Here is a 20,465-nt window from a genome sequence, read left to right on the forward strand (position 1 = left end):
GCTAACTAAAATATTTGAGTGCTGCAATTGTTTGAATGCGAAAAAGTCTTAATCATTTAGGAATAGAATTTAGTAAATAAATTTATTGCATGAACAAATAATAAGCATAATAATTAGCGCGCTTGAATAACAATTTTTGATGTTATTTGTTATGCCGTATGATTTGATTTTAAATTACCTATCAGGCCCTTTATTACGGTATTAATTAATTTATTCATGAAACGCACATAAAACGTTTTCAACACTAAACTCAAACTTTAAACTTCTGCTACTTGTCAAAAGAAAACTAATTTGTATATATCGATACAAGCTACTCAGAAGTGCGTTATCATAATGCCAGTCCGACGAAACAAAAATCTGTCGCCCGATTTAGAAACGGGCCATCTGGAAACGCGCGTCGGACAGCTGCTTTAGTGAAACAACCACACAAGTCTTTCTTTCTCTTTTACATCGTGACAAGCGAGTGAACTGCTAAGATATCGCAATCTTCGTGACCAGTACAGGATGAGCTTTCGTTAGACACCACGGAAGATAGGGTTCCGTTATATGTGATGACACCCATAGGGTCAGCGTGCAATGATGCTAATTCGGCTTTGTGTAGTGGCTTATTCCCGAAGTACGCCGAAGGACTGTGGCATGTGACGTCACCGGATTGAGCAGGAAGACAGGCAGGAGAGAAAATGGCGAGAGTTGTTGCTGTGAGGAAGCTCTGTGATCGGGGATTGTAATTTACGTGCTCAAAGACTTGTGTTTACAGTGTTAAATGTAGTTTCTTCAGCAGTGTGGATTGTAACGTGGTAGATATCAACATGACTGCAAATATGTACAGAGTCGGAGGTAAGAAAGTATTATTGTATATTATTTGAGATAAGGTTTTAAATATCAGGGCCGGTACAGTGTAGATCGCTGCATGCGCATTGATATTTTTGTTGGTCTTAATGAGTTGTATGTGTTACTGTATAGTAATTAAATGTGTTTGTGCCGTATTTAAAGTTAAATTCGGCTAATGCGATACCAATTCCACGTGTTTGTTGTTTTATAGCAACATGAAACCATTTAAGAGCAAAATTAATTACACGAAGGAACTACTTTGCTACTAAACTAAACAGCATGGTTGTGTTGAGTCGTCCAAACAATTTGTAAAGTTGGTTGTTTTCAAATGTTTTCCTTTAGGTTAATTTTTGTACCACAGTCGTATACAAAGTAATGACACTAGACAATGAGTTTCTGCTGTTTACATGAATTATGGCTTTATTTTTTTTTCAATGTCGCGTCATTAATTTCACTGTTTTTCAGTTTTTTTCGTTATAATAGTTAATATTTGAAGTAAAAATACATTTTTACAAATTCTATCAAATTTGTAGCTTGCAGAATGCATACTAACACATAATAAATATCGATGGCAAGCTTTTAACCTATAGCCTAATTTAGAATTGGAAAACAGTTAAATTAATGTTATAATTTATTAATAAGTAATGCAGATTCAGCAAATTTTGCAACATTAATGTCACTACATTATGATGATCTTAGGTATAGGCCTAGCTAAGTACATACATAATAATGTTTATAGGTTAGTGTTGGCCCCTATGTTACAGAATTGTAACAGTTAACTTGTAGGTTGTAACAGCATTATTTTTGTTAATATACCTGGATATTATGATAAAAATGCTTGAAATATGTCATAAGCCATTAAAGTACCAATAAGCTTTTACATAGCTTTGCCCCATTTAAAACTGTATCACAGCCGTGATTTTTCTCTTTCACTTCACGTATTTCACATCAAGGGTACATATGCATTTGTGAGTTGTGCTTTTCAGTCAACGCCACAAACCCCATATCTCTCGATTCATCAATGTTCTATTGGTTAAAGTATTTACTTTGGGAGCAGAATGGCAATGCGAAAGATGTTTGGTTACATTAATTTTTTATATTAATACTTAAAACAGTGATGTTAATAAGTGAATGGCAGTGGTATGTGCTATTAGACAAAAGTACTTGGTCTTCATTAGCGTAGTAAAGAGGTGGAAATGTGTGGAGTTTAAGTAGTCAGTATACAAATCAACATATTTACAAAAATGATACTGATGCAGTCCTCGTGAAAGCTTAAGGTGAAAGGATACAAGACGACATTGCCTGGAATTTGAATCTAGTTGAACTACTTATCAATTATCTAAGTTCATCTTTGACAAGACGAAAAGGTAAATATCTTATGTCGCGGCTGTTCCGCAAAGTAAAAATAAAATTACAAAAATACCATTTTGCAACACTAGAGATGGTTCTGTACATACAATGAAAACAGCATTAATAAATACATAACAGTTTCTGAGAAATCACACTTTCAACTTACAATACCTGTGCATGGACGATGCTCCCGCCATTTATTGTTTACCTAAACGGGTTTTGAGATCTTTAGTCAACAGAGGTGTTGTTTTATAGTAAAAGTAGTTAGTATGGGGTGCATTGCAGATAATGGAAAATATTATTGTTTTTATTTTCTGTTTGTTGGTTGTTTGGCCAAATTAATTTAAATGAAGTATTTTTTTTCTACATTTCATTAAAAGTAGTGTTTTGAATCAAGTTGTAACAAACGATTCATAAGTTAAGATTATGTTAGTGATGTAAAAAAATACTTAAAAATAATGTAGATGGTTAGTTGGGTTAGTATGGCTGGGTTGGTTAGGTCAGGATAGCTACATCTTAAATTGGTAATTCCTAAGCAACCATAAGATATATTTTATAGTTTTTTATGATAGCTTTAATAAACCTACCAACGGTCCACAATGTTAGAAAGTATTTTTAATGTATCTAACCTTACCTAATAGGCCATTCACAATATTTGAATAAAGTTCATCAAAATAAACACACAAATCGACATGGGTAAACAATTAATGACGGCGGCGGCGGCAATGCACAGATATTGAAATGTGAGCTAAAAACTGCAATTTCTCATAAACTAGCAAGAATTTATTAATGTTGTTTTCAGGGTAAGTACATGAACATCTCTAGTGCTCCAAAATGGTATTTTCTTAATTTTATTTTTACTTTCTAGAAAACAGCAACGTAAGATATTTACTGAAGAAAATATTTTAAACAAACCTACAGGTACAGATATTGCAAACATTTTAATACTTTATTATTGGTTGGGTACTAGCAGAAGGCCTATAACTTTAGTTAAGATTTTATAAATTATGAAGGGAGGTTAGTTTATTTTAAGCAAAAAATTAAGTATTTACTTTCATAAGCAACAGAAAAAGCTTATAACTTAACCAAAATCGTTAGTCTAAATGTTATAGTTCAATGCATAGGCAAATATTGGGTAAATGTGTTTGTGCAGAAAGTGAATTAAATTTATTAAAATATTATTAAAAATTTTATGATTAAAATCAGACCAAAATTTGAATTTTTCTGTACAAGCATTTTTTTAAATTTTCTTAAATGGTTTTTGAAAAATTTAATTATATTTTTTATTAACTACTTTGGAATTGAAATACTTTAACTTTTTTAATGTTCAATTAAGCCAAATTACTTGGCCTACATTTTTCTTTTGAATTTTATTTACTGGTTTTTATACATTTTGTGCCACCATTTACCTCAATGTAAGTAGAAAAAGGCCTCTCCACCATGCTTTGATTTCTCTTTTTCTAACCAACCTAGGTTATCTAGGTTGAGAATTACAAAGGATTATGATAACATAATGTAGCTAAGAAATAAACAAAAAAAATCAATTTTTAACATTTAGGTTGTTGTGCCCTTAGCGCATGCTTCGCTTTCTCTAAGGGAAGCAAACTGTCATAGATTTGTGACAAGTATTAAACATATCAGTTAGGTTCCAACAAACATAAAACATTCTGCGATTTTACCATTTTCTGTAAAAGTTATTGTTTGTTGACTTAAGTTTTTGTAAAAGCTAATATTCTAGTTAATATAATTTCTGAAAGTGGTATTTTTTAGTTCCTGAAAATCCTGCAAAATGGCATTTTTAATTCCCATTAGTGTTTCAATACATGATAGTGAGAAGGTGAATGAAGTCCAGGGAAATTGTTTAATAAAAAGCATTAAAAACAAGAAATGAATTATTGAGTAAAAGTATTAAAAGCTGAATGATTTAAATAATTGTGGGTTTAATCATTTCCCATCAATATTAACTAGTTTTTAATTTTAGGAATTTCATAGTTTTCATCAACACGAAGACTTCAACAACTACCAAGTTTTCTAGAAATAAAATTAAGTTTAAAAAGGCCGTTTAGCAAGAATTAGGTAATTCATTTTCATGATTTGACAGTATTTTATATATTGCTTCGATTATGATCACCTAGGTGTGTAAAATTCTAACCTCTCATAAAAAAAATAGATTTGCAGCATTTTAATACTTGCAATACTGATTGTATGTTAATATTAATGTAACTAACATTATCCAACCAAACCTGACAATTTTTTTGTGTGTTATTTATGAAACTGACAATGCAAACTTTAATTTTAGTTACAATCACAAAAAAAAAACCTTTGTGATTAAACAAATCAATTGCCACGTAAGTTAAATATTTTAAAAATACATAACATATTAAAAAAACACAATTTTCAATGTTTAGCGTTTCTTGTGTTAACATAACATTTGCCGCTAAAATGTGCGTTGCACTGTTTATTGAATGAAATATTAAAATTAATCGGCAATATCACACAGTAACTGCTCTGTTAATCATTGTAAAACTCACCATTGCCTACAGCGACTTCTCTCGAAAATCAAAAGAAAAAAAATCATAGTATCTACAATTTAATGGTTCTGATTCAAACACATCGCTTTTGAAAACACAAATAAATAAACAAAAAATTAAATAAAATAAACAGAAATACATGTATACAAACACTTAAAATATTGTATTGTAATAATAAAAACTTATATAACTGACTCATCGCCAGTCCTCTGGAACTAAGACCTATAAACATTAAATTTGGCAGGCATGTACTTTATGCTTTATGAGCATCCACTAAGAACTGATTTTATGAAAATCAAATCTCGGGGTGAAAAAGGGTAGGTTAGGGAATTAAAGTGGGTAATACACTATCTGGAACTTTAAAACCTACAAATTTTAAATTTGGCAGGTATGTTATTTATGCTCTATTAGCTAACACCAAGAATTGATTTTGCGGCATCAACACCCTTTTGGGAGCAAGAGCGAGTTTGTGTGTAAATTGCGTAGCACCGAGATAGTAAGGTCTATAGCCATGAAATTTGTCATGTATATTTTTGAAACTAGGGGATTTTTTTTTCTTTCAAAATGATATTTAGTGTTTTTGTTTCATTAATTTTTTTTATAAGAATTAAATTTTTCCCCCCATAATCTGGCAACTGTTACTGCATTATTAATACTTTCTTCATCCGCTAGCAACTGCTATTACATTATTTTATTTACTTTTGATTCATGGTGGTAAGAAGTAAGGCAGTTGGTGTGTGCAATCTTAGCCATGTTAATAACTGAAGTCAAAATTAGAATGACACTCCTACTCCCATCCAGGTTCCTATTTGTTTATAATAAAGTAAAATGCTAATTTAATAACTTAAAAAAAATGGTACATATTTTTGTTTATCAGTGTTTAAAATAAATAAGTTAATTTTGGGGAAAAAATTTGACTATGGCAAAATTTTACAAACAGAAACAGACATTAAACTACACGTAAAAATAAGAAAAAATAATTTGCTAAATACTACTTAAAAACTAGTGCTTGCCATAATTACTGCAATCATAATTATGTCTGCAATCTTTTATGGATCTAATCAGTCACAAGACTCTTTCTTGAGGGTCAATTGTACGACTTTCTTGAGGATGTTGTACGAATCTTTCTTGAGGATCAGACGTACTACTCTTACTTGAGGAATGCTATTCCTTTCTGCAACAGCAGCATCTTGAAGGTCTTGGAGGGTTGTTGGGGCAGGATCACGTGGCCGCACTCATTGTTTTGAGTCATCCCAGAGTTGCTCAATTGGGTTGAGGTCTGGACTTATCAAAGGCCATTGCATAACAGGGATCCCAAATTATTCCAGATAACTCCTTGCAATTAATGTGGTGTAGAAATGAGCTTTGTTGTGCATTAATGTGAACCCATCGCCAAAAATACTTGCATATGGGACCGCATGCTCTTGTAGGATCTCTGTGATGTATCTTTGAACAGTCAGCGATCCTTGTCCACAAGTACCACCAGTCCGGGAAATGCACACAAGCTTGGACTTGCAGTCGATGGACATGCTGCCCCTCAATATCCACTGTCTCCTCAATATAGGCTTGTGCTTTCGGTATACTCTCCTTTGCCTGTTGTTGCAGAAGAGACACACCCTCTTCTCATCCGAGAAGAGCACAGTCCTCCATTGGTCGAGAGCCTAATTAATGTGCTCACAGGTGAACTGCAACCATTCCCTGCGATATTGTGCCATAAATTTCGGGCCCGTAGCAGGTTTTGGGGCCACAATTTTCTGTTCTCACAGCCTTCTTTTAACCTTAGAGAGGCTTACTGTTGTCCTGCATGCTGCATAGAGCTGCTGTTGTAGCTCAACAGCATTGGAGAACCGACTTCGTAAAGATGTCGAGACAATAAAGCCATCATCTCTTTCAGATGTGCAGCGTCGCATGCGCATGAAGCTACCAGTTTTTTGAAACCGTTGAAAAACCCACTTAGGTTAGATGTATTGGCTCGGGGAAACTTTGCTTGAAACTTATTTTCGAAGATGTGCAATTTTTGTGATACCAGTGTAGGATAGTATCTTCTGTAGTTTATACTTCTTCGGGTTATCTTGGTTATAACAATTTTTTTGTTTTATTTTTGATTTTCAAAATTCTTTTTATTTTATTTTTAATTGAGGCGAATCAGTGGTATAATTTTGAGGAGAGGCAGGTAGCCTATATTGAGACTTCCGTAGCAAAGCACGGGTGCATTTTCTAATGAACATATATGAAAGTAATTATTTCTAACCAATTTAGAAAATTGAAAATTTTTTTTTTTCAATTTTCTACTACAAAATATTTATTCAGTACAGAATATTCAAGCATAACTAGTGGTATTCAAAAATACCATTTTCAGATTTTCTTTATGGAAAAATAGTTTTCGTTAAGAATTACAGTTTGGGCTATTTTTGAAGAAGGTAGGTAATCAGTTATGGAATACATTTAATAATCATTTCTACTATTCTTATCCCCCCAAAATTGTGTTCATTCTAATTTTTTTTTATTTTGTGCAACATTTTCCAGTATTTAGGTATTTAGAAATTTTGCAAAATTGTTATGTTTGGGCTCTATGAATCTTGAGCTTCGGCTCTTTTATCTATGGAATTTTAATTGTAAATGCAGAATTTATCATGACTAATTTTAGGAAATAGTGACAGAATTTTTTTAATACTGGACAATAATTTAAACATTTCACTGAATTCGTGAGTGCGTCGTATATATAAAATTTGACAAATGTTAATGTACACACGAGCCTTGCTAGTATTCATAGTACCTCCGAAATAAATGTGTTGTTTGTAATTATTTTTCTTGTGTTCCTGTTTCTTAAATTTTGTATCATTATGTTGTGTATTTGTGTAGTTTACTGTGGTAAATAAACATAGATTTTGATATTTAATAGGTTGGCTAGGTATAAATATAGACCATGGTTTTTCACACCATTGTACTTAATTAAATATAAAGGTTTGTTAGGTCTGGATAGCCAATTTCAAAATATTTTTAAAATCATTACATTTTTGAACAACTCAGAAAACGTGTGTTTTTAATGCTGACTATTTTGAAAAACTTACTAGTTGTAAAATGTTATGAAATTAATGAAAATAAGGTTTTTATTTATTAAACATGATTAAATATTAAAATTGCTTTACTTCACTGCTTCACTGAAACACCATTTGAATGTGGAAATTAATTTATCAAAATAGCTATAAGGGGAATTATAGTAAATATTAATTTTGCTTCCTGAAGCACAAGCTGCAGCCATTTTTATGCTGCATATGTCTTCTTCATATGTTATTTTAATGTGTAAGGGTTTTTATTTTAGAGATAGGCCTATAAAAAGTTTTTAATATTTTCTCAATTTTACGGGTTTTCACCTGACTCTTTCTCTGGTCTTAGTAGCCCTCTTCACAATTAAGCTTTTTGAATCCTGTCAATTGAAAAGCCTTCTGTTGCTTCATATCAAGCAACATTGGTAGTAAAAAATTCCATTTTCTGATTCCTTTTGCTCATTGACATTTTACCCAAATATACAAGCTAAATGTTTTTTGCATTGCATGCTATTAATAGTAATATTATTTGCTTTTAAATATGTACATAATTAATAAAACAAATTGACTATTTTTCTTTTTGTAGATTTTTATAGCTTTAAATTTCAAACATAACGCTACTCAAAATTGATTCTGCCACAATGTCATATTAGCATTTGGTTGATAGTTGTCATTCTGCACTTCAGTCTTTATGTAAATATATTTAAATGTAGCATGTGTAAAAATATTTTGTAGTATTTTTTTTGGATCCAGTTTTTTAAGCTTTTTAAAATGTATAAAAAATAGACTATACCAGTGTAGTTAATGATCTAGTCACAATAATGCATTGTTTCAAAGTTTAGTAAAATATGAAGTCATTGTAATTTTTAGAATGTCAGTGTTGGGGACATAGTGTTGATGGTAAAGATAACAGTGCAGATTGTATATTGTGCTGCATGTTTAATAGTCAATGTATGTTATCTTGCAATATAGCTTATGAGACAAAAAAAATTAAGAAAAGGGGGGAAGCAGGAAAAACTCAGGTATAATTGGCTTAGGATTAGTGTGAAGTAACCATGTTTCAACTTATTTCTCATGCATTAAAACTTTTTTAGGTACAGTAAATGAATTTTTTAATACTTAATTTGTGATTTAGTAAATCATATAGTAATCATTATGTAGAGCATTTGATATAAACTATGGAGTTATAATACCCCCTTTTTTTAAAGGATCATATTGAGTCTGGTTTCCCTTTAAGTAAATGACAAAGAATACTATATAAAAAAAATAGTTTCAACTTATGGGCATTTACAAGCAAAATTTGTATTCTTTGGGATGTGTTTGACTAATAGTTATCTTGTTTAAAATTATTAATCAGCATATTTTAATGAACATGAACAGTAAAGTTACTTACTCTTGTCAGAACTATCATCAGTAAAACTAGGTAGGTACACGTTTAGTTTGAATGATCTGCTTACCTCGAACCTTGTAATGAAATGAGTTCCTTAAAACAACAGTGAACCTGTTTGTTCCAGCAAAATGATCTTTTCGGTTAATTTGCATAACTCAATTTTACCAGTGAAAAGGTATGATTTTTTTGAATGGTAACATAGCCTATCTTGGTTTTATATTTTTAACTCAAGTGATTTATAACAGGTATTTTGAAACTGTTACTTTTCAGTTCTTCATAACTCCCTAAGGAAAATGCTCTAAATTTGATTTATTACTAAAAAATTTGTAATTTTACATTAATTAATTTTTAAAGTTCAGTAAGACTTCCACACTAAACCTGTACTTGGCTCAAGTACAATCTATCAGCATATTACATAGTAACATAGTAATATTCATTTGCAGTTTAACAGTAAAAATTAATTGGCAGTAAATGTGCGAATTTGTCCTCAATGTTTTTTCTTCTTCTTGAGATTGGATGTTTTCCCCATCATTATCTAAAATTCATTGGCAGTTAGCAATTTTATGAACAGAAACATTGTTTTTGTTTATAATGTTAAATGTGTTAACCTTTGTGTTCAATTTCTTTGCTTTGTATTTTTTTTTATTTGAAGAGTTTCTTGTTTTGTAGAATGGCAAAACATGTTCAATAGTAAAGTTAATTTCATGCTGTGCGATTTTTGTAGTTTTTCCAGTTTAGTGTTGGACGGTGGTATGAGTACAGGAAGAAATTAATTTGGGGTCAGTTACAATTATTTGGTAAAAAGTAATTGGTTACAAATAAAAAATACTTACATAAAAACTAAGTAAAATTACAACTACTTCAGATTTATTTTAAAAATTGTTGTAATATTAATTTTTTTATTGGTTATCTACCTATAAAAATATTACATTTTCAGCTCAAATCAAACGAAAATGTTAAACACAGTATTATTTTCTATAGAATGCATGCCTTGAAGTTCAAAATAATTTTCAAGTAGACTATAGATTGACTAATTTTGCATTATTTGCCAAGTTTTTATGTACGGGATGTATCAAAATTCCTACTATGATTGGAGTTTATTTTCACGACTGAATTAAAAACATCGTGGATGTGAACTCATGACTGGAAACTTACTGTTTTCCCACTACAAGCTAAACACAGTATGTAGTTGACTACATCTTTGAAGATTATGCTTATATGATGCTATTGTATTGTGAAGTAAAGTGTAATGGGAGAACTGCGTGTCAGCTGTATCAGAAGTGTTTTCCTACCATAGTAAGCAGGTATATTCACTACCAGCAGGGTCAAGCAAGATGCCGCCGCATCCACAGTCTTGAAGAACCCTTACTCCACACATTTGAAAGGAATGTGTCGACTGTCAGAATGATTGCGCATACCCTCGCTGTGGATCACCACACTTTGTGGCCTGTGCTCTATGAACTTTACCATCACCAGAAGAGGTCCATGTCATAGGGTTAATAAGATTTTGCACCATGACTCATGTTCTTTACATGGTTCCTGCACTGTTGTATGGAAGAGCCCCATTTTCAAAGACACATTCTTAATGGATGAAGCCAAATTCACCAGGAAGCAGGAAGGTGTGTTCACTTTGTGCTATAGTCATATGTGAGCAGAGGTAAACATGCATGCTACGCACTCCCATGGCTTTCAGGAATGTTGCGCCACATATATATGAGTGGAGGGTTTCTAGACGGCCATGTGATTTAGCTATATCTTCTGCCACCTAACTTCGTGGATGGCATGTAGGACCTATTGCTCAAGCTCTTGATAGAATTGCCATTGAACATCTGGCATGTCATGTGGTTTCGGCAAGTTGCACATACTTTCCATGGTCATCTTGATGAGCTATTCGAGTTTGGGCAATGGTTGATCTGTCATGGTGGCTCAAATAATTGGCCTGAACATACACTATTAAATGCATGTGGACAGTTTCCTGTGGGACTTCTTGAAGAGTCTAGTTTACGAGGTCCTGGTGAAGTCCCAGGAGAATATACTTGCGCTGGTAATGTATTGGTGAATGTTCAACTACCAAGTGTTTGTATGCAAGTGCACAGTAACATGATTCGCAGGTAACAATGCTTGTTTTGAAGTGAGAATCATTGGTTCCTATGCAAAATGTTACATAACTTCATTTGGTGCCCCCTGTAAGCTCTTAATGTGAAAACAGGTACAATCTGTATATAGGACCTAAGTTACAGCTCTTAATTTAGTTAGACGTCATGATTATAAACAAAATTATGATAATAATAGTTTATCAAAATTTATTAATCATATTTTTGCAAAAAAAATTAGAAATTGCACTTAACATGGGGAAATAATTATGAATAACTTATGTAATGTAATGATTACATATCTCTAGTAAATTACAAGTAAGAATTAAATTTTCTGAAATGTAAGAAATATTATTTTCCGTAATAATCTCTGATCCAGCTTTAGTTGATTAAGATTCATTCTTGCTTGGTTTTCTAGACTGTTTTATAATTTCTTGGTTTTCTTGAACTCAACTTAATTCTAAAAATGGATAAGTTGACTTATCAGGATATAAATATTCACACCTCAATAACCCATTAAAATCTATAAAACACAATGTATCAAATTTCCCCCAAAATTTACGTGTTAGCTGTTTTATCTAATGATTACTTGCGTAAATACAAAATTACTCCCAGTGTGTCCTTCACATCTTAATACATCAGACCCACCCTATGTTCAGGTCCTCTTATGCTATCCAGTTATTGTCAAATGCAGTTCAACATAAAACTACATTAGTTTCAAATGGTTTGTACCCATACTATTTATAAAGTACGTTGTTGAATGGTCATTTGAAAAGCTTTCTTAAACAATCAAAACTAATATCAAGTTTGTCTGCTAGAGCACAATAAAATAGTAAATAAAATCAAAATGATAATTTAGATGCAATTATTTTAAGAGTAGTAATAAATTAAAAAAGTCCCACATACTTTTATAACACTATTTCAGTAATAAGTAGGCCTGTTAAACAGGGTGTGGCAGAGAACCTTCCTTATTGGAAAGCGACAGTTACTGCTAGAAGAATGGGGTGGTGTTGATTCGAAAGAGTGGGACATAACGGTTTCTGTCATGTAGGTTTAGTAATGACCATGCAGTGGAAGACGGAGGAGCGCGCGTTAGCCTTAGAGGTATACTTTTAAAGCTGCCGTTCAATCATCGCCATGCTACATTCATTGAGGAATCACTTTGATATTGCGCCCGCGGGTCGTGTTACTGATTGGAAATTGGTTAATCTATGGTTTGACAGCTTTAGGAAAACCGTTGATGTGCAAAAAAATACCTGGGAGTTTCAAGAACCATCAGGACACCCGAAAACATAGAGCAGGTTAGGCAGTCAATTTTGCTATCTCCTAGGCGATATGCACGCAAACATGCAGCTGCTGTTGGGATGTCAGATAGTTCTGTGAGACAAATTCTTCTTAAATAACTGCACTTTCATCCACAAAAGTTGGCAGTGGTGAAAACCGTAAACCATAAAATTTCCTTTCATGAAAAAAGCATGCGAAGCCATTCTTGACATTATTCCTCGTGATAATCTTGTGTTCTTCAGCGCAGAGGCTTATTTTCATCTTTCTGGTTGCTTTAGTGAATAAGCAAAACATGTGTTTCTGGACTGGCCTGAATACCCAAGAACTTCACGAGCAGCCCCAGCTTACAGAACGTGTGACTTTGTCTAGAATAGGCATCATTGGACCATGGTTTTTTGAAGAAAACTGTTACGTTCAGTTCTGTTTATTATGTCCACATGATAGAGAAGTTTATTTTTATCAAAACTTGAAGAAATGGCCATGGGGGGATGTCTGATTTCAGCAGGATGGTGCTATAGCCCACACTGCATAAATTTTGATGAATCTTTTGCAAGATCACTTTCCTGGATGCCTCATCTCCTTGCAGGACAATCTTCAGTGGCAGGGGCGCTCGCCCGATTTAGCCCAGTGTGACTTTTTTTTGGTGGGGCTATCCGAAATCTCTATTTACATTGACAGTCTAAGGACCCTGTCTCAATTGAGGGATACTATTCAAGATGCTATTGACAACATACCCGTCAGTATGCTGGAAAGAGAGGAGGAAAGCTTCAAAACTCGACTCTCAATGCATTGACTAGAACGGAGGCCTCCTTAATGATATATTAAAACATAATAAATAAAATTGTTAAATGAGGTAGATTCCCTGCCGCATCCTGTATTTTTATTATCAATACAGTAAACTAACACAAAAATAGTAAGGTAACTTATATTATTTTCACACACTCATTTTCCATTGAAAAACTTGTTTGGTATTTATATACACATAAAAAAAATATAGAACATAAATAATGAGTGCTTACAGTGATATGTACCATGCAATTGCAACCTCCCAAAAAAATGTAATATATATATAAACCATCTGTTTTCCAGTGTCCTCTACCAGTCTGTTTGTACACATATTACTTGGTAGTTAAGAATGAGTTATTATTGTAATGTATTTTTTGCAGATTACGTGTACTTCGAAACTTCTTCCCAGTCCCCTTACCAGATTAGGAGGATAGAGGAACTAAATAAGGTATGTAATCTGTTAAATGGTAGTCTTAATGTGTGATTAAAACCTAAGAATTTGCTTTTTAACTTGCAAAGCTACATGTTAATATATATCGTTTCAGACCCCAAGTGGCAACGTGGAAGCTAAAGTCATGTGTTTCTTCAGGCGGCGAGATTTGCCGAGTACGCTTATTATGTTAGCTGACAAACACCAAAGTGAGTACTGTGATTTGATTTTTTTCAAGTATTTTTGGTGGTGAATGGTATAATTTAGGTAAATTTTTTTGTAAGCTTAAAATTCTTTGCTTTAGTAGTTTAGATTACAGAATTACATGTATTGAAGGCTTGAAGACTTCTGAGTGATCATAAATTATTTTTATCCTTTATAACCATGAAAGTGTACAAGGTATGTGACAGGTCATTTACTGACAGGTACTGATTGTATTTATGCAGTATCTTGCTCCAAGTTTAGTGTGCACCAAAAACTAAACAGCTGTCTTTACAATGATTCATCTTTTGCTCATACAAATTCATTAGTGAATAAATAAATAAATAAACTTGGCTTTTGAGGCTGAGCCACGTCAAGTGGTGGATTATATCAATGTTTCGCTCAGCATTGTAGCAGGCAACTTCAGGATTGAGAAATCAACTTTGATGACGCCTGTTGCAATACAGAGTAAAAGATCCGTACAGTCTACCACATTGACGAGGCTAAACCTTGAAAGCCAAGTTAGTTCATTAGATAGTGGATGCAGGCAGTTTATTAGACAACCGTGAAAGCCTGCAATCTTCTTTATATTTAAGAAATTTTAAGAAATATTCCTCAAAAGATTATTGTTTTCAGAAGAAACTTGGTAATCACAAATTAGGAGCAATTGTTTCTTGTTACATCACTCCATTTAATCTGAACTCTTAAAAATTTGTGCGAAGTGTTTTCATCTGTTTCTGAGACATTAAAATATCCATATACTTTTCCTACTATGTTGTCTGCTGCAGGGGTTAGCCAGACTACTAAATTTTATGCAAATGTGGACATACATGATTGTCACAAATTGATTTCCAAATTTAAGATTTTCTGTAATGGATGTAGAATGTCAATATTTGATTTTAGAAAGGTCATTCTGTTTTTAATCTGCCAAGAAATTTGTCACAGTTATAGCTTAAACTAAATGTGGATTTAGAGACTGTTGAGTATCTTATTGATTTTTACATTGGAGAGACTTATTTTTACCCTTAATATTGATGGGTGTTCATGAAGTCATTCAGTTTGAGAACAAAAACTGGTGTATTACATGGTATTTAGTTGATGTAGGTTATACTCCGAAGTTACTAGCTGGCCACTGAAATACTAAATTGGAACAAACAGGACTATTGCAAGCAGCAATTTTCCGAAACCTCAAGATGAGTTGATCCAAGTGTAAGATTTTTTTTGCCAAGAATAATTTTAGTGACAAATATACTTTTTCATGGTTCATTTTCTAATGATAGCTTATTTTTCATAATATTAACATTTTTGTTAGCATTATTATTTAACTAACCAATAAGTTACTTATCAAACCTTTGAAGCTACTGATTAAAACAAACTTTTTTTTAGTCATTTTGGAGAAATTGGCTGTTTTATTTGTGGAGAGTTAGTTACATTGGTGATGATCATATTAGCAAAGTGGGTTTGAATTTCTGTTATGTTTGTAGTAAGTTATGCCTAGTTACATATATGTACAGCACAGAAGTTTGACACATTTCTGAACATCGTGGAAACGTTTAGTATTAGGTAAGGTAACATTTCCATTTTTAAGACATGAAAACATTTTGCACATTACAGGTAGTCCATTTATTGCCCATGTGAAAAAATTTAATTGGTAGAATAGTGTTTACTGGTTACGAATGACACAAAAAAGTAAGGAAACTGGAGAACTGGTCATAAAAAAAAAGTATCAAAATAAACAGTAATGGTGCTTTAATGGAAAATATAGGAATGTCTTCGAAAAAAAACTGGAGACAAATTACGCAGCACATTCTAGCAGCAACGCCTGATCCTGCGGCATTAGCACATTTGAAATAAGGGTATTTTGGATTTTGTGAATGTATGTTTTTTCCCAGTTTTATGCAGTTGTAATTATTTATTATGTTTGGAAAATTTTGTTCAATGTTTGGTTACAACAATTATGATGTTGCTAACTGCTCGGCATGGTTTTTGAAGTTAAATTTCAGTAGGCTTGTTGGTGCCAAAGTCATCTGCGTGTGGTGGCAATAACCTATTTTATCTTCTCTTACATGAACATAGTGGGACATACCAAGCATATTGGTGTGTTAAATAAATCTCTGTGATAGCAATAATATTCTGCAATAAATTTTATAGACTTTAACAGTCAAACAAAGAAATAGTTGCATCTTTAAAAATACATTATAATTTTGGGATTACAAAATTAATAACACATCATTTTACCATTACTCAAGGTGATTGTATTTAGTATTGTTGTATTACATATGTCTGTAAATTGAAAGTTCATGGGATCAAATCCTGCCCATCACAATTTTTTTTAAAAACATTTTCTTATATGACTTACTACATTTTAACACCATCGTTAAAGAAAATTATATCATTTGTTTAAGTCAGTTTTATGATAATAACTTTAAATACAGCTCAGTCTGTTGGTTTGCTTATTTTACACTAGGTACGCATGTAACATTAATTTTTTACTGATAAAAATAAATCTTATTAATAAATTTGAAATAATTCAGTTTACGTGAATATGTGTATATACATACAATACATATAATAAGTGTTTATGTTAGTTTGTATTATTTTATACAAATTCAAAGTTTTATTCTGAACTTGATGAAATTGTGCATGCTGAACCTTCAAAACAACAGGAATTTCACCGTCTGCATAAGATTTGTAAAAACCAGCCCTATTACCCTTTCCTATCCCTTAAAGCGGAATTTTCGGTACTTCTTGGTGAATTTACTGTCTACATCTAAATGTGAAAAAAAAATTCTATCGTTATAGAAACAAATCTAAATGAAATGACTGAGTATGAACTAAAAAAGTTACATACATGCACAATTTAATGATTGTACAAGTTATTCTTCTTTATATATAAACCTGTTTTTAAAACAATTTTGTAATTATTAAAAAATAATTTTCTAAAAGTAATCTTCAAAAAATTAAATACAATTTCTGAAAATTGTATTCTTAAATTCCTCTCATTCTATTTGATGACTGCTAAACAGCATTGTGATATTTCAAGTATTTTAACAATACTTCATGGTTTTGTTAATATTGATGCTGTTAGGTTAGCTACATTTTAAATGTTCTACAATCTTGTAAATAGTTGGTTAGTTTAAGTTAACGACACTGTTAAAATATGTACGATCTGTCTCATGTTTAAAATTAGGTCATTTTTCATGATCAATAAAGTCAATGTATTTTTGTAGTTTATGAAAATTTGTTTTCGATTATGAATAAACTGTTTCCATATGGAGTATAAATTCATTACTCTACCACGACAAGATTTCAAACGAGAGAGAATCGGTGCCGAGATCGCCCATTGTAATACAAACTGAATTGAATTTCGCGAGCGTTCTTCAGGCTGAGCTGGCAGGATCGTTGCAGTCGTGTGTCGCCAGCGTTCGCCATGTTAAAAGGCCTGAGTTTCCTATTTTGGCCAACTACAATATTTGTTATTACTCTGTGATATAAAATAAATCTGTAATACAGTTTTTATTTAAAGGCTCCGAAGAATAAAATATTTAATCAATTGGGGAATATTTATAACCTTAATTCTCTTTAAGGTTAGCCATATTATTTATATGTGATGTATCATATATAGTGTAATGTATAAAGTATTATGATATGCCCTTCCTACGCAGAGAGTTGGTTCTCTGGAGCGTTCAGATGAGCGTGACATGCGTCAGGTAATCGCACGTCGCGTCTGGTCCTCCGACGCTGCCATAGCCCGAGGAGGAAAACGAGGAGCGAGTCGGCCGACCGCTGCTCGCGGCGGTTGTAGGCTTGTTGCCCGCGGCAGCGGGTTGCCAGTGCCGCCGAGCAGCGAGCAGCGAGGCTCTCGATACGCGTCGCGTGCTGGGCGGAGGGGTCGAGGGATGACCCCCCCTCCCCCCTGGGTTTGTGGCTGGCAGACCTGACTGCTTGCGTGGCCCCCGCTGTCGTCGAACACTGGTGTCGCGCCGCGCGACACTGCCAAATAGGTTGTATAATGTATACAGTGTTTGATATCTTCAACCTCCTTGGCCCCGGCTCGGCAACCCGTTGTGGTCGAGAGCGTCTATTTACGCGCATTTTTGACGTGCATACGTCTTTAAAATTGTTTCCATAGTGGGAGGCAATTCAAAAAACGAATAACAAAATCGGGGGATAGAGTTTGGTGTTGCACCAACATATCTATCATCTCTATCCAACATTTAATTACACCACTGGGTAGCTAAAGGATCAAAGAATTCGTTACGCTAAGTGAGTACTGTGACGCATCGCGTGCGGTGGAGGGGGAAGCGCCGCCATTTTGAGGTCATTTTGCTGCGTTTCGAGATTTCCATTTAGTATAACTTTTGACTCGGAGAAACTACGACGTTCGTTAAAGTTTCAATCGGCACCTCTCGTCAAAATCTGTCAATTGCATATACAAAACATTAGTGTAAAATAGTTACAGTGTATATAAATGGTGTTAAAATATGTATAAAAAATAATAAATTTATAATGTCGGCCTATAAGCGACTTCTTAGTGTTCAAGCATAATTATGACATACATAAAAAAGCGTATTTTATATTTTGTATAGAAAATATTACCTGTTACGTACACGTATTCACGTACAACACACGGCCGTGTCTATGACAGCCACATCCCATTTTTTCTTAACGATTAAAATTTTAAACAGCAGCATTATTGAAGTATTGCCACTAACACACTTAATTTATTAGTGCAGTCGATACTACTGGTAATTGTACGTGATCACTACTTTATTAACAAGCTTCACACCATACGTCACAATGATGGAGTTTTTCATACAGGTTCCGATAATAGCTTCCATCAGAACTGTTGCTCCAGCCTTATACAAGCATTTACAGACCATGCATTCATGAGGTCTGAATTCTACCGACTAACTTCGGCTGTAAGTTCATCACGACAAAATAAGTTGTAAACATCTATATATACGACATAAGGAGAGGCCACACAGAAAGCTACATTATGTTCACGATATTCGCTGCGCCAGGTGGCCAGATTGATCATAATCCAGGCAAACGGTGTCAAGAAAGGGCCTCTCATTGCAAAAAAAAATCCACTAGTCTGTTTTATTATCATTCCTTATGTTTTTTGGTGTGCTGAATCAGAATCTGGAGTTATCTACCAACATTCCCTGTTTGGTTTTAAGATATTCGCAAAAAACAGCGAAATTTTCGTACCTTTTTTTGGTTTTTCGCTTATTTCGATAGTATATGTGGTAGCGAAAAACTCACTCCTACCATTTGAACTCAACTGTAGCCTTGTACGTCTTATAGTTCTTGAAATACAGCACTTCAAATATTTGTCATTTTTTCCCCCTGAAAAAGCGAAGTTTTAAGCCAAATATTGGGGAACGTACTGATTCTACCAGGAAAATTGTCAGGACTGAAGTTGTAACAAATCTATTTAACTTTTATTCTAGCACAAAACGAAGTCTGTAGACACAATGTTTGACTCATAATTCGCAAAAAAAAATAATAATAAAAAAAGGTAATTGCATTTTGTGATGATTTTATCTAAACTCTTTCCATGACTAGAAAAATCTCTATAAAGAAATAGATCTTCATTTTTCACAGTTTCTAGGCCTATTATAGTCATATCAAATTACATTAAACTATAATATATTATATTGTAATGTTATAGTAAATTATAATAGCCATTTAAAGTATTATTGTATTAATAATTTTAAGATATTATAGTCCTAAAGGAGTTGGTAAATTAAGGAAAAATATGTGGGTCAAACCCCTGAAGTGTCCTTCAACTCATTCTCTTGTGTACACGCCAGGTGGTGGTCCTCTAGGAAGTGGAGCCTATTGAACTTATTGAACACAAACGAATTCTCTGTACAAACATCCGAACGTCAATCATATTCAGAGCTAAATTATAAATCTTTTTTATAATGTGACTTGTGAACAAACTGTAATTTTACTATATGTTTTTTTTTGACTCGTGCAACATTTTCGTGTAGAGGAAACTATTTTACAAATGTTTTTATACAAAGGTGCTAATCCACAAATGTTACACCGTCATATGGGAGTCTTTGATTTTTTAAATCACGCTCGTCTAAATATCGTTGTATTTGGGACATGCCTGTCTATAGTTTTTAAAATTATTAAATAGAATTCATAACTATGAAATAATGTGTAACCCCTCAACTGTAAGGTATTGGGAAATCTCGGCAAACATTTATGTTTAAATATTAACATTTATGTTTTGTAATTTTTGTGTGCCCAAGTGTTTTGTAATGTATCAGTTGATTCTTCAAAGATACTAGTTAATTATACATTCATATTCGTGTATTTGCCGAATTAATAGTTAGCACTTTAAATTAATCCAGTTTGCGTGCATTGCATTAGATAAGCAGTTATGTGATTTAATATCGCGATTTTAGGAGCCAAAAATGGTTATGTATTGTGAAACAACTAGGTTAACATAACACTCCTAGAGTAAGATCATCCGACAACACCTCATATATTATCTCTGCCGTT

The 20,465-nt window shown here is 33.0% G+C and overlaps 1 protein-coding gene across 1 annotated transcript in view; it reads left to right on the plus strand.

Moving 5' to 3' along the window:
• Positions 1-426: 426 nt before the first annotated feature.
• Positions 427-20,465, plus strand: part of LOC134530745 (metastasis-associated protein MTA3) — a 227,953-nt gene continuing 207,914 nt past the window's right edge. Inside the window, exons 1-3 of the mRNA XM_063365868.1 lie at positions 427-837; positions 13,693-13,760; positions 13,858-13,951. Of these exons, the coding sequence (XP_063221938.1) occupies positions 810-837; positions 13,693-13,760; positions 13,858-13,951 (190 nt within the window). The 5' untranslated portion in view covers positions 427-809. The remainder of the gene's footprint in view (positions 838-13,692; positions 13,761-13,857; positions 13,952-20,465) is intronic.

Source organism: Bacillus rossius, chromosome 3 (assembly GCF_032445375.1).
Source record: "Bacillus rossius redtenbacheri isolate Brsri chromosome 3, Brsri_v3, whole genome shotgun sequence".
NCBI classification, from domain to species: domain Eukaryota; kingdom Metazoa; phylum Arthropoda; class Insecta; order Phasmatodea; family Bacillidae; genus Bacillus; species Bacillus rossius.